This window comes from Vigna umbellata, chromosome 10 (genome assembly GCF_029865625.1).
Source record: "Vigna umbellata cultivar VRB3 chromosome 10, Vumbellata_1.0, whole genome shotgun sequence".
NCBI lineage: Eukaryota > Viridiplantae > Streptophyta > Magnoliopsida > Fabales > Fabaceae > Vigna > Vigna umbellata.
This window is the reverse complement of record NC_142174.1, coordinates 4,305,842-4,330,891: the sequence shown is the minus strand read 5'-3', so window position 1 is coordinate 4,330,891 and position 25,050 is coordinate 4,305,842. Positions and strand designations below refer to the sequence as shown.

Sequence of the window (25,050 nt, the reverse complement as noted above, 5' to 3'; positions counted from 1 at the left end):
TTCAACACGCATTCCTCCTAACAAACAAAAGCATCTCTTCCTTTCTTTACAACATTTCCTGAGTATCGTTTTCCTGTTGTTGGCCCACATGTTTATTTGGACTTCATCTTCTTATAAAATTTATGTTATTATTATTAAGATCCAATAACTGAGTTATATTTACATAAAACTTTCACTTTAATGTTTGAGAACAAAAAATAAATAAAAGTTATTCGGCAGATCATATTGTAAAAAGTAACTATCATTAAAATTAATAAATATTTCGTAAAATAGTAAAATTATTAAAATGTTTCAAAGTGCAGATTGTGTTATTCACTTTATAAGCTGTCAACACATAATATATGCATAATTATTAAAATACCAAATGAAAAAAAAATGGAGGGTAAAAACAAAGGAACATTTCAGAAACGTTTTGTCCAGGAGAACTCTTCAATCTACTCTTCATATACAGAGAAACAAAACTAGGTCTTTTACAAGGCCATTTGCCTAAATGTAATGGATCTCAATTGAAAGTTCACCTTTAAGTGTCATCATATTCATTAAAAGATGAATAATGCATCTTGATTCAAATAATATCAAACTAAGCTCTTTCTTTTTATTTATTAGTTTGAAATAAATTTTTTATTCCTAAACAATGAAGAAATATATCACATCCCCTACCTCTTTTCTTTTTTTTCTCTTTTCTCCTTTCTTTACAATCTCTTCTGTCTCTTTTCACTCAGACTTCTACTATTAAAGCCATTGTCTGAGTGAGCAAAATTTTGAGTGAACAAATTTTAATGTGTACTTAACTAAACGAAAAAGTATTTTATGAAAAATTTACATAAATATTTATTTAATTAGACATTTTTTTATAATTATTTCTTATGATTTTTGAAATTTTGAAGCATCATTAATATATACTCATTAATATATATATATATATATATATATATATATATACTCATTTGTAGAAAAAAAAAGGTTTGTGTGCTTAATGTAATCATTCATCTTTGTAGATAGAGTAAAATAATTAAGAATAGTTTGAAACAAAAAAAAAATCTACTCTAAATTAAATGATAATTGGATACAAAATTTTAGTCATTTTTTAGTTAGTGAAAATCTATGCAAAAGATATGAAACAATTGAAAATTTGAAGAGAAAAGAGAAAGGGGGCATGGGATAGAAAGAGGGAGGCATGTAAAAATAAAGAAGAAGAAAAATAGAAAAACAAGAAAAGAAAGAAAAATAAAGAAAAAAAAATAGATGTACGGACCTTTAAACTTTACATGGAGAGAAAGGTTTAGAAAATTGACTAAGAACAAGAAGGAGGGTTACTTCCCACACACCCACGTTTCTTTCCATATTTTTTAAAAATTCCAAAACTATTCTTTATAAAATCTTAGACTTCTACTATCTTTATTCAATAGATTTTAAAATTTGTTGAAGAAAAAATTTTGAACAAATTTTAAAATAGGTTGAAGGATTTTTTTAAGTCTTTAACAAATTTTAAAAATTATTAAAAATTTTGAAATTTTTTTTAATAAATTTCGAAATTTTTTAAAGAATTTTTTAAAATTTTTAATAAATTTTGAAATTTATTAAAAAAGAATATTTTTAAAAAATAAAGAAGTAGAGAGAAAGATAGAGAGAAGGAGAAAGAAAATAAAAAAGGGGAAGTAACTAGAATTTTGAAAAGGCACTGAATAGTCACTTTTCTATTCATACACATCGTTAACTTTCACTTTCTACAAATTTCTATAACCAAATTGCTAACTAGGACTTACAAAATAAGATAATTTTAATCGTTTTGACTTGACTGATCATTGGTTTGTAAAACCGTGATAAGTTAAAGCTAGTCAACCGTACTAATACCGACTAAAAATCTTAACTGGTTAAAAGACAGATATGTTCAATAACTTTGTCTTTTATTTTTAAAATTCATTTATATATATTAAAAATATATTTAATCATATAAATATTTTTAAAAATTTAAATTAATTAATTATATTTCTAATAAAATAAATTAAAATAATAATTATATTTACGTCAAAGAGATTTTTTTTATGGTCTATCCAGCCAAACTCAGTAGAAACTACACATCTATGTACCTCTAATCTATATTTATTTTCTGGCTGATAAAGAAAACGAAAACACATACACATACACACATACGTACAGCTTATAGGGCTGATACGTGAATACTTAGACTTCTCTCATTCCAGAAGAAAAAACTAGTGATTATGGTATTTTCATAAAAAAAAACGAAAAAATTATATCCATCAAATCCACTAAATGCAGGACCACAGATCGACGTAAACACACATAATATCATTTGCTTTAATTTCTATGCTCATAATTTCTCCGTTTCTCATATTAATCCGTCTGAGAACGAAAGACCCTCAGACTGTGTGGATTACACTAATATATAATCTGGAAACTTCAAGAGAAAATGATACGAAGACTTCATGATAATCCACATCTGAACGAGTGTTGCTTATTGAAAGTGGACCATTAATTTGTACCCTATTTTCTTAGGTTACAATTTATATTCAATTTATTTTTTTGGCTTTTTCAATTATAGAAGGAAAGTATGTGTACCAATAGGAAAAAAAATAATTATTTTTCTCAGAAGAAAAAAGAGCGAGAAGGAAAAAGCTTTGCTTGGTCGTTAGAATTGGCATGTCTAACACCACACATAGTTGTGGAATTTTGTGTTTTTTTATCTTGTTATCGTTTTGTCTGGTTATGGGACAACTACTTTATAACGCTCTGATTGGTTCAATTTTTCATTCGAGAAGATTAGAGGTTGAAGTTCGGTAATGGCTCTGAATTTGCCCTCTCCCGCACAAGTGAAGCCCTTCTTTTTCTCATCAAATAACTACCCAAAACTTCCAGGTTTCTCCTCCCGTCTTTGTCTCAAACGCACTTCTGCTTCTTCATAAGCAAAAACAATAAGGACTTCTTCACAACTTCTATTCTTGTCTTAGCTTATATTCCCTTGCTTATCAACCTTGTTTTTTTCTCTCTCTTTAATATTTTCTCTCCAACGTTATTGACTATTGTTTCCTCTTCCTTTTTTATTATTTATGTTTACCTTTTCTTACCTAGCTACTTATGGGATATTATCGTTGTTTGAATTTAAGCAGTTATAAGTTTCGTGTTGAGTAAATACCCATAAATTTGTCGTTTTAAAATTTTGTATTAAGATGATAGCGAGGAAATAGTTTAAGGTAAGGAAGAAGTGTTGTGTTGTGTCTTATGGTAAGTGACTACGAATTGCAACGTAAAGAAATGAATAAGACGGGAGAGTTTGTCGAAAATGGCACGAAGCTTAAAGGATCACAACAACCAAAAAAAGCTCTCATCTTTTATCTTCTATCGTTTTCAAAAGTTGGAGATTATTTTCTTTAATAGATAGAAACTAAGCCACGTGTTGCATGGAAGTGATTGAACGATAAAAACATAGATATATGGAGACAATATTTAAGTGCTTTCCTAGAAAGAAATTTGGAAGATGGGTCCTCGCCTTTCTCTAAGATTCTCTAACTTATCTTTCACATGTGTCCACACCTTTCTCTAAGATTCTCTAACTTATCTAAGATGGCTCCACACCTACTTAGATATATTTTGTACTAGTATAATTTTTCAGTTTATCTTAATTCCTCATTTTAATTAATTTAAGATCATTTTAAACTGCTAAATAATATATTGGACATGATATATATATATTAACTTCATGCCGGTAATATTTTTCATTTAGATCCAATAAACTCAAAGTCATCACCCCACATACATACATATATATATATATATATATATATATATATAAATAAAGCTTATGAATTAATTGTATAGCTTAAAAATTTAGTATTAATTTTTTATTATAAAATATATGACCATTTTGAGTTAATTGAAAATTTTCTTAATTAATTTGTTTATGATATTGGCATAGTTTATAATCATATAATGTTTACAATATAATGATACGTACGATTTCATGATAATTTAATCATTGTGTATAATTTAAAATTTTATAACAATGAAGTTTCGGTAAACTCGTGAAGACAATGACTTAAATCCTTCTATTTTGTACTAAATGGTATTTATATTGATGGCAACACACAGTTTTAGTGGATAATTAGTTTGTCAATGTTTGAAAGTTGTTATCACTGTATAGAGTTAAATATATTTTTTATCTCTTAATTTTGTTAAAATTATTGAAATTTTAATTAAATTTAGTCTCTTAATTTTAAATGTGTAAATTTAGTTATTTTAACTAAATTTTGTTTATTTTATTTACATTTTAAATATATTTTATTATAATATTTGAGTTGTTTATATTGTTACTTTTTTTCTTTAATATTATTTAAAAAACATGTTTAAAATTTTAAATAAACTTAAAAGAATTTGATTAAAAAAATTAAATTCACACTTGATAAATCTAAAATTAAAAAGAAAAATTAATTCTGACAAAATTGAGAGGTAAAAACATATTTAATTCTAAAATATATCTAATAAAACACGTTATGTGTGCAAATTGCTATTGAAGTCTTCCATTTAGATTCAGTTTTCTTTTATACTTGTATGAAGTGGTGCATTTGAAAGACAATTTCTTTTATAAAAATATAATATTTTATATATGAGATATCTTTTATTATATTTACCAAACAATTTGTAAGGATAATGATTATTTCCTTTTGTTTTTTTCATAATACTATTGTTATGTTTGGATGAGAGATCGTCGGTTAAAAAATAGGAAATACTACATTTTTATTTTTTATCGAAATATTATTAATTTATATAATAAAGAAAATAATTAAAAAATATTTTAAAAATACAAAATAAATATTTTCCTCAATTAACTCTTTTCCATCTAATTTTGTGCAGAAGACAAAATAAATAAAATAATGGGTGTCGGAAAATAGTTCAATCCCAATTTTTTGGTTATATGCATTTAAGAATCTCCCATGGACCACTAAAAGAACAATCTATTTTGGAACATATTAGTTTATATTAAAGAGTTTATTTTCTAAGATATTATTTTATATTTGGAAAATTAATTTTTAATAAAGTATTTTATTTTAAAAAACTTCTTCCAACTCCAAATGTGGAGGTTTAGAAAATTTTTGTTACAGTAGTCAACATGGTGCCACTGAAATTATGTTATGTTGGTATTTTTCTATATATAACTTTTTTTAAAATGAAAATGAGATTTGTACAAAAATTTTAAAAAATGGAATTAGTATGTAAATTAAGAAAATATGTTTTATTAGTTTTAATAAAGTGATTGAAGATTTTAGATGATAATATTTTATTATATTATTATGACCCCAATTATAATGTCAAAAATATGGTAAATAAATAGTCTAAATATAGTAAATAAATAGCCTAAATCTTATGTTACAAGTTGATGATTGAAGTAGGTTTTTAATTATTAAGTAAAATAAAATAACTTGTAATTAAGTATGGTTAGCTTTTCGTTTAAAAAAAAAATACACTTTGAGATCCATAGAATTTTTTACATTTATTTAATACTATTTTTATTTTATTCTATTTTTTTAAAACTACAAAAAATTGTTTTTTAATGATTATTTTACTTTGTTACGTGTGTCAAAATAAATATAATTGTGCATAATTCTATCATTACTCATTTGTTTAATGATTAATTTGTTTTGGTTTTTTAGACAGTTTTTCTTTGAAGAGATCTAGAAAAGAGAGTGAGACAACAGTAGAAAGAAGAGTCTATTGCTCTGCTGCAGTTCAACCACTGCCACCAGCTTGGCCAGGAACAGCTATTCCAGAACCTTCTGATTTTAAGACATGGGATGGTCCAAAACCCATTACTGTCTTAGGATCAACTGGTTCAATTGGAACTCAGGTATATATCAATTTACATCCATATAAATATATATATATTAATTTATTTATATACAGAGAAATGCTGTCTCTTTCTCTTTATCTTTATATATAACAATTTTATAATGTAATTTTTATAATGATATTATGTAAGTATTAAGTGTTATTGTTAATTTGTTAAACAACAAAATGTTTTGTTAATTATGTATCAATATGATAGCAGTATATATCTTTTCTTTTCTTCTTATTATTAATAGTACCATTAAACAAACTTTTATGCTCTTGTATGTTTCTAAATAAAAAGTTATAGAATTTTCGGAGTTTAAACTCACTGATTAGGGGTCCCTGAAGCCCCATGAATTGAACTGATATTCATATAACTTTTGTATTTATGCATTTCAGAAGACAAAATAAAAAATTATATTTTAAATTGTATAATTTGTAATATATTTATATTTCAAATTATACAAAATAATTTTTTTATATAATTTATATTTTAAAATATAATTTTATATTTTAGATTGTATTTTTTGAAAAGTAAAATAAAAATATATTTGAAATTGTTCAATCTAAATGTATAATTTATATCTAAACTACACAATTTAAAATACAAAATTTTACAGATGCAAGAGAAAATTGTGGAGGTGCAGAAAGAAGTTGTCCACTATTTTTTTGTAAGAAAATCTTATAAAACGGACAAGCTCATAACATATTTGTAAGATTAAAGCAGAACCACTTTATTTAAGCAAGTGGGGCAATAGTACAAAATTTCCTTGCAAAAAAAAATATAAAAGTAAAAAAAGACAAGTTTGAAACATAAAATAATAAAAGAAAATGTTCTGCAATTTTGTTTAATATAGGTACTTTTTAACTTGTGATTTTTAAGATTTATAATTTGTAATTTGTGCGTACATATATATTATTAATAAAAACAATTTTAGGATTTCAACGTAATTTTATTAGGGACAGGAATCACAACGGGTCGAATCATATACGAACAGTGTCGATTCATATTCTGATCCAAAAAAATTCACTTATTATCCACATGTATTTTAAAATCTGGAATGCTTATGTATATATGTGAATACTTACAAATATTTAAAAAATATATTTTTATAAATTATTAAAATAAAATTTAAATAAAATTATAAAAAAAATATAATATAACTTAAATTAAATATAAATTAAAATTTAATTTAATTTTATAAAATATAAATTATTTATAATTTTAATTAAATTAAATTTAATAAAATATAAATTATCTTTTTTATTTTTTTTGGATATCTGCATACACGGAAAGTATAATATCTATCTCAACCTGTTTATAAGTCAGTATTAAAATATTTGTTACCTACAATATACAGATAATAAATATTTCCGAGTACCAATTATCTTTTATTCGCAAGTATGAAATTTTTTTTTTCAGGAATCACTCCGTTTAAAACAATAATACTTATTTCATTATATAACTATTTTCCTTCTAGTAATCTTAATTATCTTCCCTTGTTGATTTTGTAGACCCTGAGTATAGTGGCTGAGTTTCCAGAAAGATTTAAAGTAGTGTCACTTGCTGCTGGCTCAAATATTACTCTTCTTGCTGACCAGGTAACAATTACTTACCTTACTCCAAACATCTAATGAAACTTTCACTGTGATTTCAGTGAATTTGAAATCTTATCAAAAGAGAGTTTATCAGTTATCAAAGTTGTATTGTTCAGACATTTGGATGATTAAGACTTGTATTTCAAAGCAAAATGTAACATCAAATGCACTGATATATGTTCATCTCTTAGAACTTTAAACAAAAATGTCATGTGCAAGATATTTTACACTCTGCAGATAAAGACATTTAAGCCTCAAGTTGTTGGTCTTAGAAATGAGTCCTTAGTGGATGAACTCAGAGAAGCTATTGCTGACATGGAACACAAACCTGAAATCATCCCTGGAGAGCAAGGAGTCATTGAGGTTGAAATCTTAGCTTGGTCTCATCTTATGGTTTAGTAATCTTTTCAAAAATCATAAGCAACTTTGTTTTTTTCAGGCTGCCCGTCACCCTGATGCAACCACAGTAGTTACAGGAATAGTTGGTTGTGCAGGATTGAAGGTAATTTTGAAGAAAATGTTTCTTTCATTCAATCTTCATAATCTGTCCATTCTGCATATATTTACATATTGGTAAAAAATATATCTGAGCAATATGTATAGATGGTAAAACTAAAACTGTCAATGGTTATTTTCTTCAGCCAACAGTTGCAGCAATTGAGGCAGGGAAAGACATAGCTTTGGCCAACAAAGAGACAATGATTGCTGGAGCCCCTTTTGTTCTTCCTCTTGCTCATAAGCACAACATCAAAATTCTTCCAGCTGATTCTGAACATTCTGCAATTTTTCAGGTACTTAAGTCCATTATCAAGTTGCAGATATCTCATATACTGAGTATATCAATCTTTGCATCTTTTCTGTTGGTTTGATGCAATGGATTTATTATTTGCTGAACTTCATGCCACTGTTACTGATACATAAAGGATCTTCTCTGAACAGTCTATCCAGGGGTTGCCAAAGGGTGCACTTAGGAAAATCCTTTTAACTGGATCAGGAGGTGCTTTCAGGTAAGGGAAAATAGTTTTGATGTTTTCAGATAAACCCTTTTTAAGGCATTATTGTTTTATAAGGGAAACCTTCAATCATTCCATCTCATACTTCTGTTTAAGGCTCTTTATAACTGACCTGAATTATCTGTCATTCTGGTTATTAACAGAGAATGGCCAGCTGAAAAGATGAAAGACATTAAACTTGCTGATGCACTAAAGCATCCCATATGGAGTTTGGGGAGAAAAATAACTATTGACTCTGCTACCCTTTTCAACAAGGTTTGTTTCCTTCTACAATCAATGCATTTGAATGAAAAAGTTGTGTTTTTTATTTGATGACAAAATCCATTTTTATGCTTATAACTATGACAAATTTATTTAAAATCTTGGCAGGGTCTAGAAGTAATTGAAGCACATTACTTGTTTGGAGCAGACTACGATGATATTGAGATTGTTATTCATCCACAATCTATCATTCATTCCTTGGTTGAAACACAGGTTAAAACCCTGCAATATGCTGTGTTAGTTTCTGCTAGTTAATAAACTTAGAAATTCTCACTCACATACTGAATGATGAATGACATTACCTACATGTAAGAAGGCTTGAACATGTGAATTGCTCAAGATCAAATTGAAATACAAGGAAAAGGGAATATATATATATAAAAAAAAAAAAAGGCAGCAAGGCAAGTATTAATTTGACCCTATTTGTATTTGTGTTTTTCTTTCTTTTCAGGATTCATCTGTTATTGCACAGTTGGGGATACCTGACATGCGTTTACCCCTCCTTTACACATTATCTTGGCCAGAGAGAATCTACTGCTCTGAAATAACTTGGCCTCGCCTTGATCTTAGCAAGTACAAACACTTTCCCCTGTATCATATTTTCTCTTAATCTTTATCCTGGAAAATTCATCACCATCATGAAGCCCTTCTTAGTTGAATTTCATTTTTCTCTCTTCAGCAAATTGCTAACTAGATAGCACCATTTTTCTTTACTTACATGTTTAGGTCATAATTTATGATGAACCAGTTAGTAGTGAAATTGTTCAACTTATTGAAACATTTGTATTTAACATCTCTTACTCAGGTATGGTTCTTTAACATTTTATGCACCTGATGATAAGAAGTTTCCATCTGTGAATCTATGTTATGCTGCTGGACGTGCTGGGGGCACAATGACAGGAGTTCTCAGTGCAGCAAATGAGAAAGCTGTAGAACTGTTTGTTGAAGAAAAGTAAGCATTCTCTTAGTTATTTTCCTCACCCCATTATTTGTTATGATAAATGTATGGTGAAGATTTCATATCAATTAAAAATAAAACAAATCTATAATAGTTAAACTTAAAGTTTCTTTTTAATGAATACAAATCTCACTTTATCCACCAGTTTTATGAAATTAAGTTAGATCTAAAATCCATTTTTTAATACTAATGTTTTGTTGGATCCGTGTCCCAAATCTCTTCTGTATAGCATAAGAAGAACTAGATAACATTTGACTACTTAAAATATAGTGATGTTTAAGCCTTATCGTCATGTATTACTCAAGGATGAGGGTAGTTTATATGCTCAGAGAATTTTCCCTAACAATGTCTTATTTTCTTTTCAAGATGATGAATCCTCTTTTGACTTCCTTTTTACCCCTGCTTGCAGGATTAGTTACTTGGATATATTCAAGGTTGTGGAACTAACATGCCAGGAACATCAAAGAGAATTAGTAGCATCTCCTTCACTCGAAGAAATTATTCACTATGATCAGTGGGCAAGACAATATGCTGCTGGTCTGAAAAAATTTTCAAGTGTTTGAATCCCCCAATATATTGCAAAAAGCTCTGGTGGATTGTTGCCAATGTAAATATGTATATATATATATATATATATATGATATTCACTAACATCCTTCTTCAAACTCATCATGCATTAGAGTTTGTCATTGAAAAACATAAATACTCAATATATAAATTTTGTAAATGAATTAGCAATTTGCATATCTAAAAATATTAAAGGCAATGTAATAATTCCATCTTAAAAGGTGAGTGGACTGATTTCAATAACACTCTTGAAAGTGGTTAGTGGTTAGTGATCAGAGTCAGATATTCAACTTCAATAAAAGAATAAAGAAAAATATCTTATTTCTTACTCTTTCAAAAAGTAAAAGAATTTGTAGACTTGCCGTCAATGAGGTCACCAACCCTGAAACATTTCTAATCTGAGTCATTTAAGCATATAAATATAACAATTTTCGTAGACAATTTAAATAAAATTTTAAAGTAAAACATAATTATTACAAATAAATTTCATAGTCAAAAGTTTTGTTATAATCTAAAGAAAAGTGTTAAATACACTTGTTAAAACATAAAACCATGAAATTTTCTTTCTTCAAATCTCTATTACTAATTCCATCTCACTTAATCCATTCATATCCATAAGCACATGTATTCACATATGCTTCAGACAACTCATTATACGATCAACGTAGTAACAACAAATTGCCACAATAAACAAGTATAGGTGAGCTGACAAAATAAACATCAAAGTACTAATACAACATTTATATCTAAGATGTTAACTCATTGCCATAATCATATCACATCAAATAGCATCAACACATAGTAAGACTATAATAAGAAATACAATGACCATCCATGCATTCCATTATAAGGAACCATGAGCAACCCACTAGTTCTACACAACCTGTCCATTAAAGGAAACTCGTGCCAATATCAATCATCTCTATAAACATATGTCTTCTTTGAAACTTCATTGCACCATCCTTGTTTATCAAAATAGGACAATTTTAGTGGTCTTCCACCCAGCTTCGGACTTATTTCCCCTGCTTCTTAGGCTGCTCATATCAATTATAAACTCAGCATGAGTCGGAACCCTATGGGCATCTCTTTCTACCCTTCATATGAGGAAAGGGTAACACTCGAATCCTAGTCTCTTCTACCACCCTTCATGGGCAAAGAGACCAATATCTTTCACCGTCTCTTAAAGACAAAGAGATTCAACTTTCTACCCTCTCGCAAGAGGAAATATGACTACCTTTCTAGCCCCTAGAAAGAGGAAAGGTACAACCCCGAATTAAGGACGTGTGGCAAGAAGACTTACCCAATGACGTAATCATCGCTACCCTTTATGAATTGTGCAACAATCTGACATTCACACTAATTCTAGATTGTTGTCATAGAAATCAATTTCACCAATATCACATCCCTTGAGTTTCAATCCAAGCATCACATATCCCACTCCTACAGCCATATCATTTGAGTAGTCCTACATATAAAAGAAATAGAGGCCATGATCTTAAGGGTATTTCCAACTACTTAGACCACTCTTTACTTGACGAGTTAAGGGTATCCCTTTGAGTATCTCACCACTCATAGCTGGCTTAAAAAAATCTTTCAATTTTCTATCCAAAACCAAACTCATCCTAACTAAGTATCCCTATTGATACTTGAAGAAAATACAATCACATGAAGTCTGGACAACCCTCGTTTAGTCCAATAACATCACATGCACACATTCAATTAGCTCATGAATGAAATACATCATCAATGGAAAACTATAAACCAACCAAATAGCTTCACCTAAACCTATTCAGCAGGCTCGTTACAAATTTCACAACAATAGCAATGATTAAACAAAATTGCATCACATTGCTTAGACCTATACCCATTCCAAACAGTCATACATCGTAACACCCAAGTTGTAAAATTACAACACAAACAAGCTAAAACAAAATAATGTTTATGTTATACTACACAATTTACTACACACTCTGCAATTAAACATTTAATTTTTACAATATATCATACAAACTATTGCAAGATAATAAAAAATATTAGACTTCACTCCTCCCTTTTAATTACAAGCCAAATTTAAAGTAGATTTAGATAGTCAATAGCATGCAACATGTTATCCCACAACCAAAAGTCACTTCTAAATAAAAGAACTCAAAACAAATAGACTCCAATCTTATTACAGCTTGTCCATTTCATTAAACTATTAATTCCACTAACACTCGGGCATAATTCGAATATAAGCATACCACATTACCTTGACTTATACTCCATTTTTTGTCCAACATCCAAAACATCTCGCCACTACCCAAACTTGGACCAAAATTAATATTAACCATTGTCTACCCAAAAATAAATGCACATTTAGAGAGTAAATGAAGTCGACATCATCTCAAATAACTCAAACCAAAGTATCAAGTGTTAACAATACAGTTAAAATAACAGTGCTAGTAATTACCATATAATTTATTGTTTGCAACCGTCCAGCCAATACAACTATTTCAATTCAAACATAGTAATAAAGAGACCATTTAGCAGTTCTCAACCATCATACAACCACAAATTTCATTTCAAAAAGGGTTAGCTCCCCATACCTGACCTTATTCTCATTCGTTAAACCTCATTTTGCGATTTCTTCATTCCTCTTGTTCAACACCCACTAACTCTCTGTTCGCCCTTTGTTTGGCTCCCATCTTTGTGTCATCCAAGCTTGTGTTTCCAAGAACTAACCACATTTCTCTTTCTCCCTTCCATGTTTTAAGACAAGATTGTCTATAAGACCGAATTGTCTAAACATTCTCATAGTTTTGAAGTTTAACAAACAACAAATAAACAAAATAAGCATATGGTAATGCTATCAATGGAGTAACAAAATAGCTGGAATATAAGTGATGCATGAAAATACTATGAGTAAGGCAAACAACTTAGGAAAAGTCTTAGAAAAATACTTAGGTATAAACATGATGCATCACCAAACGATTCTCAAATCAAAGCATCAATGAGAATCTTGCTAAAATGAAAGTGTTGTATTGTACCATAAGGTAATCAATCAACTCTTAATATTAATTAGTTAGTAAAACTGCCAAGACAATGTTTTTGGAAAACACATTGAAAGTCTCAAATGACGTTCCAAAACCTTGTGATAGAAAACACCCAACTAAATGCATGTGTTAAATAGAACAGAGAAAACTCTAAAGCATTTACATTGGCTAGACGATACAATGTGCTAAACGATTCACTTCATCCAACGGTGAAGTTATCAATCAATTGCTTGATATCTTAGTGTGAAGCTTAAATGATAAAATCCTACTTGAATGGTAGAAAACACTAAAAGTACTTTGTTGTTCTGAACAAAAATTAAATGTCATTAAATGTTCAATGTTTAAAAACAACAAAAGTGATAAGAGAAAAGAAGTGAACAACCTATTACACGCATCTACATACTACATGAATATCTACTCAACTTTATGCAGACAACCTATTACATGTATCTACATACTTCATCCTATATGAATCAAAAGTGAACATTAGAAACAAAGAAGACATTTATGGAATGTTCTCTCCATCAGAGGTTGTGCCAAATAAATAGTACTACCTATTTTTGTTAAAGTACTGAAAAAGTAAACATGCTTTGACAAGTTGATTTTAACTAACGACTACTTCACACGACAAGACTAAGAAGGCTAAAGAATCAAGGCAAAAGCCTTGTCTAATGAATATCTTCTTTAGAAGCCTTTAAATAGAAGATTATTCGAAAGGAGAATAAAGAGAAAAAAACATAGAAAAAAAAGAGCATAAGAAAACGTTGTCGATAGAAAAGCTTAGACAAGCACACGAACTCTAAAGAGAATATCTTAGAAGAGAAAAAGCTCAAGATCAAAGACACTCTCAAGCTTCATCGATACATAAGCTTACTGTTGTAAGAAGAGAGAAGAGAGAAAACACTTAGTGAGTCTATTAGATTGAATTGTGTTGAACATATGTCCTCTTTACGAGACTTATCGTCTAAAGACTTGTAACCAATCTTTTGATTGTAAGTTCTGAAGAGAATGAAAACACTTTAGGTATTTAACTTTGAGGAGTTAAACAGTACCTAGACAAGTGTCTCTAGTAGAAACCAAAAGTGGGTGAAACTCTGACGTTTAACTTTAGCAATTAAACGGTAGCTAGACGGGTGTGTCTAGTGGAAACTAAGAGTGGAGGAAGCTCAACTAGACAAGTGTATCTGGAGGATACTGGGAGTGTCTAGGGATACTAAGAGTTATGAAGAATATTGCGCAACCAAAACTGAGTGAAACTTAACTAGTGAATGACTAGGGATATCAAGAGTGGTGAGAATACTCAGTTGTAATCTTGTTGAAGAATATAGTGGAACCTTCTAAGGTGTTAAAGGAGACTGGACGTAACTCGGTGGAGTGAACCAGTATAAAAATGATTATGTGATTATTGCTTTATTTTCTTTAAACGCTTCTCTTACAAAACCTACAATTACACTATTTTCCAATAACACTATTAACCCTTCTTCAAGTGTTTTTCCATGTACTTCAGTGTGATAACTCACCCAACCATACAACATCTCTTTTTGCAACACTACTCTCATATAACCCCTCTCTTAAAACAGACCCTTCCTTCTCTCTCCCGCTACATTCAAAGCACTAAATGCTATTAGTGACACCGCACACTCCCCTTAACGAGCAAGGGTTTGGGTTTGATGGAGAAAGAAAAAAAAAAACCAAGAAAGAGAGGGACGAGGAAGAGAATGAAGTTTCTGGACAAAGGCTTTGTTTTCTCTCCCAGGAATAGGCTCACTTGTTGTCTTTTAAAAAAAAACAAAAACAAAAATAAAAAGGGCACAAAATGAAACCACTTTTGTTACCATCAAGGTTCAAAGTGTATCCTCTCAACCACATACCCAAACAACACACTCACCCAAACAACACACTCATATACCGCTACACCAAGCTTATCTCACTTATATCGTAATCATTTTATTTCCATTTAAGTTATTCTGTTTTGTCCATTTTCACATTTACACGTTTTAATTCAAACAATTAATTTTCCCACATCACAAGCACATGCATCCGAGACCCACCACAACTAACTTTAGTTAATACACAAATGATAATTAAATAAAATATTCTATATTTCACTAATAATCAAATTTCCAATCACAAATTCAAGGATACCTTCGACTTCGACAGGGTCTTACAAACCTAGTCACCGTAATTGGTAAGTCTACTTTTAAAACTGCATATAATGCATTTGCTTTTCAGACATATCATCCGATTTTCAGATATATAAAGATCTGTATGAAAGCAACTTCCTTAATTATAGAATATTTCGGATATGTCTATGTAGTACATGAATGAGATTTCAAATCTGTTTTAGATCTTATTACGCCACCTAAACCCTACCCACTTTTGTATTATACATTATTGTTTTGGAAGTATACAATTTTTTCTCTACAGATTATGAAAACTATTGCGTTCTGATTTCATCCCAAATCTTTGAGAAAATTGAATATACCACTTGTTAGTATTTAATATGCTAGGCTAGTTTGACGCTAAAACAATTAAATATAGTACCTTGTTTTACACTTTTAGAATTAATTTAGTTGGTAATAGAGTTTTAAAATTATAATAATTTATAAAATATTCTCAAATATCAACTTAGTAAGCTTAATGAGTCCTTTCAATTATTATATTACATGATGATTTCCCTTTTATAGAAAAATAATGTCTCATCTAACCTAATTTCATTTATTTTTGTTTTACCCCAAGTATCTTATGAAAACCTAAATCTTAGTTCATGAGAGTGTGAACAACTAGTCTCTTTCACCTGAAAAGATATTGGAAATAGTTTTTAACTTATATAACTATTCAATTATTTTTATTTGCTTTAAAAAAATATAAATTATTTCACCGTAAAAGCTGGAGAAAAAAAAAACTAGATCGTGATGAATTAAAGAAATCTAAAAGAAAACATTAATCTATATCTATCTATATTTATAACTATATATAAAGAAGAGTATATACCTCTTTAGTGTCTTCTTTTATTTTTTCAATTATAAAAATTATTGTTTTTAAATTTAAATAATAATTCATAATAAAAAATCATTTTTCAGTTTCATTATTTTAGTAACTATTCTTTTGAATTCAAATAATTACTTATTATAAAAAATTATTTGCTCTTTTATCATATTTCTAAATTTAAATAATTATTCATAATAAAAAAATTATTTACACGATATTATTTAGAATATTTTTTATTTCAATAACTAAAATTTATTTTATCTAAAACTATATCTCTAATTATATACACTTATTGTTTTTTCAATTTTTTTTAATTACTACTTTTAAAATTTAAATAATTTATAGATATTTAAAAATGAATACACATTAAGAAAAAGGAAATCTACTTATCTGTCCAAAATAACAAAAAGTCCATTAATAATGACTGTTGCTTTAGAAGATTATCTAATGGCGAAAATCTACTCTTTTGATTTGCTTTAAATAAAACTGCCATTGGATTTTGTTTTTCTCTTTTTGGTTTCTTCCATCATATTTGTAACATTCATGGACTTCTTTACTTCTAATTTCTTTTTCTTTTTTCATCCATTTGAATATTGGGATCTTATTCTTAACATTAAATTAATAATATTTTGTGATTTTTGAGAATTTGTTTGGTTTGTTAGGAGATTAGAACTCAAGTATCCAGTTAGTTAGGATTTTAATTAGGATTTTAATATTTTGTGATTTATGTTACTCGTTCATACTGTCATATACGTGTATAAATACACTGTACCGCTTGTACTTTTAAAAATATTCAGTACAATTCATTTTCACTTTTACTCTCGTTACGTTTACACTGTTTGGTCATGTAGTGCTTCCTGTTACGCTGCTTGATCGTTTCGTACTCACATTCAAACCGTTCGATTGCAGCCGTTCGGTCACGATCGCTGCACGTTCAGACCCACTCGGTCAAGTCGTTTAAAACACTCTTTTCTTCCTTTTATAATATGGTTTATATCAATAAAAAAATAATGGTTATATATGATTTTATTTGTTTATAATTTTGTATAGCTCCCAAAATTTGTACTTTTGTTCTTAATAATTTCATTAATTCTTTACTGTGAAGGAATCACATAAGATGTATTGCCATAAGTGATTAGAGAAAAAAAATTGAAAAGAAAAGAAAAAAAAATTAGAGTTTGTTATACTTTAAAATTCAAATTAAATGTTTTTCTTAAAATTATTTAAATTTTATTTTATAAGTAACTCACATTTTTCACCTTCATAATCTAGTTGTTTTTATTAATTTAAAACTTTTAACCCATATTCGAATAGATGCAAAACTATTTACAAAGTATTTAGATACAAATTATATCTAATTTCAAGAGTTCAAATTTTGTAGCTCCAAAACTTTTTACTTTTTTTTTCCTAATAATTTCATTAATTATACACTTTGAAACAAGTTTGACATCTCTTTTTTATATTTCATTTTTATGTTTTCATCATTTTTTAGTTCCAACATTTTTTTATTTTTTCCTAATATTTTAACTAATTATTTATTATTTTAATATATTTTTAGAATCTCTATTTTATATTTTATTCGGTAATATTGTCGGAACCACATATCTTCTTACCTTTATAATTTTATTATTTTATGTAACTTCAAATTTTTATCCTACATTCAAATAAGTACAAAATATTAAAACATATTTTACTTAAATACAAAATTATATTTAATTTTATGTGTTCATAATTTTGTGTAACTCTGAAAATTTGTATTTTTCTTAATAGTTTTATTAATTATTCATTATTTTAAAATATTTTTAATATTTATATATATATATATATGTATATATATAACATTAATTATATATATATATATATATATATATACCCATAATCAAATTATAATATTATCATATTAATATGATATTATAAATATTTAAAAAAATCCGTATGACATAACATTGACACAATATTGTCTCTCCAATAATATTTTTTTTCTTTGTCTTATCTCTCACTTAATTATATTTTACATATAAAATCACGTCGGTTTCAACTTTGATGAAGACAAATTTGTTAAAAATAAAATTAGTAAAGTCTTATCTTATATGCTAATCATATCTGAAAAAGAGATTTATTTAATGAAAATTAAAAATTATAGAAAGACACTATTATAATAGATAGATAAATAATTTTAAATCCTTAAAATGTTGATAAATAATTTGAATAAAAAAGCAATACAGTCTATGTTACTTACAGGACACGTTTTATACGTTGTGAATTATTGTGTCTATAATAAATAAATAAAAACACTCTGATATTATTATACACCTTTGAAAACTGACATATTTTTTAACTTTTAATAATGACCTAAACTATAATTATAAAATAATATAATAATTTTACACAAAAAAATGAATGACATAGTGTGTATAAATTACTATCAAATTCCTTACTTGTGTTTAGGCGCTACTATTTATTACAAGGTTTACTTGAAAATTCTTATGAGATGCTTGAAAGCTTCACGATTCAAAAATAAGCAATCTTGTAGAAACAAATATAGAGAGAAAAATTCTTGTTAATAATTAATATATAACTGTTTAAAAATATTTTAGTTATATATTTTTACAAAAATATTATTTTCTATTATATAATTAAATAATTTTAATCTTCTATCTTTCCCTTCCTTGGCACTGAGTCAGACGATATTCCTTCATCTGCTCCCGTATAACGAATTATACGATCATCACACATACCCAAACACAAACACAAACAAGTAGGGTGAGCTAACGTGCAACCAATGATGTTATAATAGTCACAGGCAACATGCAAATAAAGACAAATACAATACACTACACCCACATGACTTGTTGCACTTAAACTTGACTCGTCCGGACTAAAATGATAGTCGAGCTATGGCGGGTCTTGCACTCGTGGTGGCTTATGAAACTTGGGCTCCCCCACCCTACCACACTCACGAGGTTAGTTCGTTATCACTTACCTTGGATCATACTGAAAGCACCCAAGACTAGGACCTCCTGCTATTCCTCACCACATGGTTCAATCCTCTCTACATGAGAAGAAAGACCATTGGAGTTTCAGGATGACCCCCAAGACTGAGCTCCTACTTTCATTCTAAACACTACCAGGGCACCACCATGTATCCTCTCCTTGAGGATCATGGAATTACGTCCATGAACCATACTGTCACTTTGAAACTTAACCCAATACATGAATAACCGGATACCATCATACTATCACAGTGAATCCAAAATATCTCATACATTCACATACTTCCCACATAAATCACATCATTATAGTTCACAACCATGTTCAGATGCATACATTCAAATCCAATAAAATCCAATCATTGCAAAAATATTTAACAGTACTCAATTTGTACAACAGGATTTAAGTTAAAAACTTGTGGAGTAGACTTCCAAGAAAGATATGTGCATCACAATGGACAACTTAAGTACCAAGTCTTTTCTTAGCCAAAATGTTCCTCAACTAGTTTTTAACAAATTTCTTATTTACAGATTCAAAACAGCAGCATATAATATTAACACCGAAATTCAACATAGATAGATATACTGTAAGCATTAATAGTATTCACACAAAATTTCAAGACATGAATAGTAATAAAACAATACTAAATCATAATATAAAAGCATAGAAAGGTTAGCTCCCCTACCTCTATTCCAGACTTCTCTTGCTCCGAATTCGTTTTCCCTGAAAACCCTCTAGAGCCTCTACTCTTCTTGCAACTAAAAATTTCTTCCTAACTCTTTCTTCTCTATTTCTCAAGGTTTCTCACTTGATTCTTCCTCTCTTTGTGCAAAATAGCCTCCCCCTCATAGCTATTTATAGTCCAAAAATTTTACTATTCATCAATTTTTTAATATTATTTATTATTTTAATATTAATTTATTATATTAATTTCTTAATCACCACTTACATAATGGATTCCTTAATAATGCCTTCAAATCTGAATGCTTTCTCCATTATCAATATTTTAAATTTTATTTTACTTTTTCGTTTTTTTTTTTGTTTTTTTTACAAAAAGGTAGAAAAGAGTTTGAACCCATCACCAAAATTTTCTAACAATTAAGCTACCAAAATTTCTTATTTAAGTTTCCACATTTTTTAAACTTATTATATTTTCCATTCACAAAGAATTTTATTACTACTAGAAATAAAATTGTTACTATTAAGGTAATTATTTTTTTTCATGGGTCTTACATTCTCCCCCAACAACAAAAATTTTCGTCTTCGAAAATTCGACATAAAAATAAGGTTATGATTATTTCACCTTATCTTCTAGTTTCCTTGTAAATTCACTTACTCTACTTTCCCAAACTACTTTGAGTAAGTTGATGATCTTTCCTCTAAGTCGTTTTGTTCGATGGTTTTCTATGCTTATGGGTTGCCCTTCTAATGAGACATCTTATTTGTTTGTAGTCGCATCTACTTCTAAAATGTGAGAAAGATTTAACACACACTTTCTTAATTAAGTAACTTTAAAAACTAAATGAATGTTGACTAATGTGTTTAAGAGAAAATTTCCTCGTGCGAAGAGTTTTTCCCACACTCGTGGTTGAACTCACTAACAAGAAGATATAACTCTAACAGTTTTCTCCTAAGATCAACATACGACTTCTACCTACTGAGATTCCTAAGTATAATTGACTTAATAATAGACCCAAAATCTCCTCCTTTTACACAAACTTTCTAATTCAAAATCTCATCACCTAAAAACAATACAAAATAATCAACCATTAACTTCCATACCAAATTTATGTAACATAACCACTCATAGTAATAACTGTTAACTCTTTGGCAAGTGTACCAAATCGTTCAAAGTAATAAAACCGGTAAGACCGGATATCGTTTCCCAAGAGACTCGTGTAATACCTTAAAACCGTATAATAAGTTAACTAACTTAGACTAAGAATACATCATTTTGGTATGATTCAAGTGTAATAAAATTTCAATTCAAATATAAGTGATAAAATGAACGTCTTAGAGGCTAAAAGATTGGAAAATGGTTAATGGATAATGAAACAATATGGATGAGATGTTGGAGAATGATTGTAATTACTACACTATCATGCAAATGCACATCACTACTTCATCAATTAATTGCGTTTGTCAACCTTCCAATTATACTTAGACCCAATTCCTTGGTAGAAAAAGCCTAGACTCACTTCTTTCAATCCCAATTCCTTGGTAACCTAGAAAGTTCATCTGCATTACGATTAAAGGTTTAAGACAACTAAAGCATCAAGCTCCATTCCTAGATACAATCTCCTTTAGGTGTTAATTCCAGTTCAAGACCCACACAATACTTTCCAATATCTAGCAAATCTTAGAATCATGTTATGGTTGATCAAGTCACAACAAGCTTTAAGAGAAGGAAATTAAACACTCACAATCAATTGAAGGAAGCTTAAATTCATTAAACTCAAGTGCATTTTACATGAAAGTTTCGTAACTACATCATTCCCCAACAAAATGAAATTAGTTCTCCATAGTCATGGAGAACTTGAGCTTACAATGGAGAAAAATGGAAGAATGGGGATCCAAGGAGGAAGGATGGAGAGTTTCCACTGCCCAAAACCAGCTCCCTTAGGTCCGAAAATGGTGTTCCAAGCTTCAGCCGCCAAGAAGATACCACCCTCAGTTACAGAATGCTTTAAATAGATCTAGGGTTCCAGGTCAGCAGAGTTCGCGCCCGGGCGCCCTCCTCAGTCGCGCCCAGGCGCGAAGCTCTCGCAGAAGGTCGCGCCCGGGCGCCCTCTTTCTCGCGCCCAGGCGCGGAGCTCGCGCAAATGGTCGCGCCCGGGCGCCCTCTTGGTCGCGCCCAGGCGCGAAGCTTTCGCAGATGGGCGCGCCCGGGCGCCCTCTTGGTCGCGCCCGGGCGCGAGGCTTGCGCAGAAATTGGCATTTTTCCTCCTTCTTCTTGGGCTCTTAGGCGTGAACTTCCTTTCCTGCTCCATCAGATCCTGCTTTTGAATCCTTTTCTTGCTCCCATTCTTGGTAAATACAGTACTTCTCTAAACGCTTGCAATTCGCCTACAAATTTGAGGAATTAATGAAGAAAACTTGTATGTAACGCTTAAGCTAGACTTATTCGCAAACATAGAAGATAATGGAGGATTAAACATGTTTCAAGCTTAAAAAGGGTAGATTTGGTACAAGAATTGGTTCAAAGATAATGGTAAAAATTACCGTTATCACAACCCCAAACTTGAAATCATGCTTGTCCTCAAGCAGAAAAACAAACAAAATGAACTGGTTTGAACAACAACTCAACTTCAATGCTTCATCACTCAACAAGAGAAAAAATCAATCATGCTTGCTCATCATGTTGACAAGAGTTTAGTCACAAGAGGTGAAACTTTCACTGGTGGTACTCACAAAATTACAGAATTTAAACATCAGCTATGATCTATGAGGGACCAACACACATGGCAAAAGTATTTTCTCAACTAACATGGAACCCTTCCTCTGAAAAGAACTGTTTCACTCACTTTCACAGGTGTATAGGGATGTGTGTCTCTCACTCAAACATCACGATATCACACAATTGAACTTTGCCTTTCATTTCCCTTACAATGAACACACTTACCTATAAAATTTAGGTACAAGAACATTCAAGGCTCAACAAGGGTTAGGTTAAGAAGGAGCTTTGGTTTTTCTAGGCTACTTCCACCAATTGTAAGCAAATCTTCCCTCTTTTTCCCTTTTTGTAGTAATATTTTTTTTTTTTTTTTTTTTATGCCACCTCAAATACCCCAAACTTGAACCATTTTCCTGTATCCCACTTAAATGCTCATCTTAGCTTAAGGTAGAAGGATTACAAATTTTTCTGATTGCTTTTTAAGGTTCATGTATGGGCTACATAAGGTTACAATAGGTTTTGGGTTCAAGAACTTAAGACAACAAAGGGAGAACAAGACAACCTTGATCATGTGTATTGAACAAGTAAATGATCCACTTCAGAGAAAATCAGGCAAAACTCAATTATGCTTCTAAGGTGATAACATTCAACAATAATTCTGGAGCACAAAATCTCACTAGGTTACTTAGGGTTCCAAATTTGTTTTCAACACCATGCCATGCATATTAATCACAAGAAGAACAGCGCATGCAATTCATTCAGTCGAGCGTAACCACAGTGAAAAGAAACTACCCAACTCGATCCTAATTTCAAAGTCTCACATAGTAAAAGCAAACAAAAGCGATTTCTAATCAAGTCAAGTTCGAAACAGTTTCATCAACATGTTCATTCAACCAAGTTCCAAAGTACGAGTGCTGAAATAAAATTAACTACGGAATTTAAAGCATGAAAGTAGTAATTGTTTATGAAAGAAATGAAAGCTGCCCGTCTCATTGTCTCTTCTGTCTCCTCAAGAATCACTCTCAGTGTCCTCTACTTCTTCTTCCTCCTCATCCTCTTCCTCTTCAGATTGCTCCTCCTCATCTTCCTCTTCAGATTCTACCATTGCTTGAGCTCCAGAAGATGTTCCAGCTCCCCCATCAGTAGAGGTCTGGTCCCCAGGCCAAGCTACTCTTGCAGCATATTCTTCAGAAGTCATGAAACCTGGGACAGAAGAGGCGTAGACCTGACGCATCATGTCTGCGTGAGCGAGGCCCATCCTGTGAAGTGCTTCCAGCTTAGCATTAAGGTCGGCCATATTGAAGGGGTTTTGTGGGCTGTCTTCTTCAGGCTGTGCAGGTGGGTCAGGCTGATTTCTCCGATGCCTTCGTGGTGGCTGGGGTGCAGGAATGTTCTGACCGTCCTCATCAATTAAGCAGTATTGCAGGTAATAGGATCGATCAATAGTTTTCCTTGGTTTCTCAAATGGAGGCAGTGACGTATCAACCCCAGCAATCTCACATAGGTGAGTGATCAGAGATGGGTGGCCTAGTGGAGTGTTGCTCAGGGCAGTATTGGCACAGTCATTGATCTCGTGTGCAATAATATTACCCACATTGATTGGCTTACCCTGCAATATAAGGAAAAGGAGGAGTGCTCTACTTACATTGAGGTCAGACATATGGGAGCACGGAGATATGTTGGCATGAATGAATGCCATCCAATATTTAGAGAGAGGTGTAAGAAAGGAACGCTTGATATGCAGTGGTTGTCCCTGTCTGTTTCTATGAAAGTGTCCTCTGGGGAGGCACAAGGTCCTCTCAACCTCCTCATAGTCTATCCCTGCAAAATTTGTTCTGTTGGCGTCTGAGTAATGACATGTTGAATTGCCACCGGGCCACTGAGTGTTCAAGAAAGAGTTGATGATATTTGCATCAAAAGCTACTGGCCTCCCTCGCACATAACTTGTGAACGGTTGTGGTTCGTCTAAATAGTTGCGAGCATTGGCATAGAATTCCCGGACTACATCAATATTAGCCGGTTCAGGAAAGGAGATAAGATTGCTCCAATGTCTACGCCACACCTCTTGGGCAAATTGCGGTTCCTCCCGAGGTAGCTGTTCTACTACTCTTTCCATAAGGAGCCGTCTGTTTTGAGACTCCTCAAAATTTTTCTTGTGTCTCTGAGAGAGGAAGGTTTGAGGTTTGGAATGCTTCTTTTGCTTCTGCCTCTTTGTTGCTGTGGTTTTGATTCTTTTGGTTCCTGAAACAGAGGCCATTTCTGCACAAACATTCCAGGATTGTGAATGTGAGGAGGAAACACAGAAAGATCAAAGTGAGATGTAACATTTGTACAATGGTTGTGCATTCAAGGCTCACGAGCAAACACAAACAATTAAGACACTCAATCACAAACAATTACAAG

The 25,050-nt window shown here is 30.5% G+C and overlaps 2 protein-coding genes across 2 annotated transcripts; one reads left to right on the top strand and one right to left on the bottom strand.

The window, feature by feature from the left end:
• Nucleotides 1-2,721: 2,721 nt before the first annotated feature.
• Nucleotides 2,722-10,323, top strand: LOC124822235 (1-deoxy-D-xylulose-5-phosphate reductoisomerase, chloroplastic-like). The gene is made up of 12 exons (XM_047294224.2): nt 2,722-2,877; nt 5,667-5,860; nt 7,357-7,443; nt 7,678-7,803; nt 7,880-7,942; nt 8,082-8,231; nt 8,380-8,447; nt 8,597-8,708; nt 8,823-8,927; nt 9,166-9,287; nt 9,520-9,666; nt 10,082-10,323. Exons 1-12 carry the CDS (start codon nt 2,802-2,804, stop codon nt 10,233-10,235), a joined length of 1,404 nt encoding a protein of 467 aa, XP_047150180.2. The 5' UTR covers nt 2,722-2,801; the 3' UTR covers nt 10,236-10,323.
• Nucleotides 10,324-23,656: 13,333 nt separating this feature from the next.
• Nucleotides 23,657-24,904, bottom strand: LOC148191697 (uncharacterized). Its single transcript, XM_088100464.1, has one exon. It carries the CDS (start codon nt 24,902-24,904, stop codon nt 23,657-23,659), a length of 1,248 nt encoding a protein of 415 aa, XP_087956590.1.
• Between the last annotated feature and the right edge of the window lie 146 nt (nt 24,905-25,050).

Coding starts and splice junctions, on each gene's coding strand:
- LOC124822235 (XM_047294224.2), top strand. CDS start 2,802: ATGGCTCTGAATTTGCCCTCTCCCGCACAAGTGAAGCCCTTCTTTTTC. Junction 2,878..5,666: donor TAACTACCCAAAACTTCCAG/GTTTCTCCTCCC, acceptor TTGGTTTTTTAG/ACAGTTTTTCTTTGAAGAGA. Junction 7,804..7,879: donor GAGAGCAAGGAGTCATTGAG/GTTGAAATCTTA, acceptor TGTTTTTTTCAG/GCTGCCCGTCACCCTGATGC.
- LOC148191697 (XM_088100464.1), bottom strand. CDS start 24,904: ATGGCCTCTGTTTCAGGAACCAAAAGAATCAAAACCACAGCAACAAAG.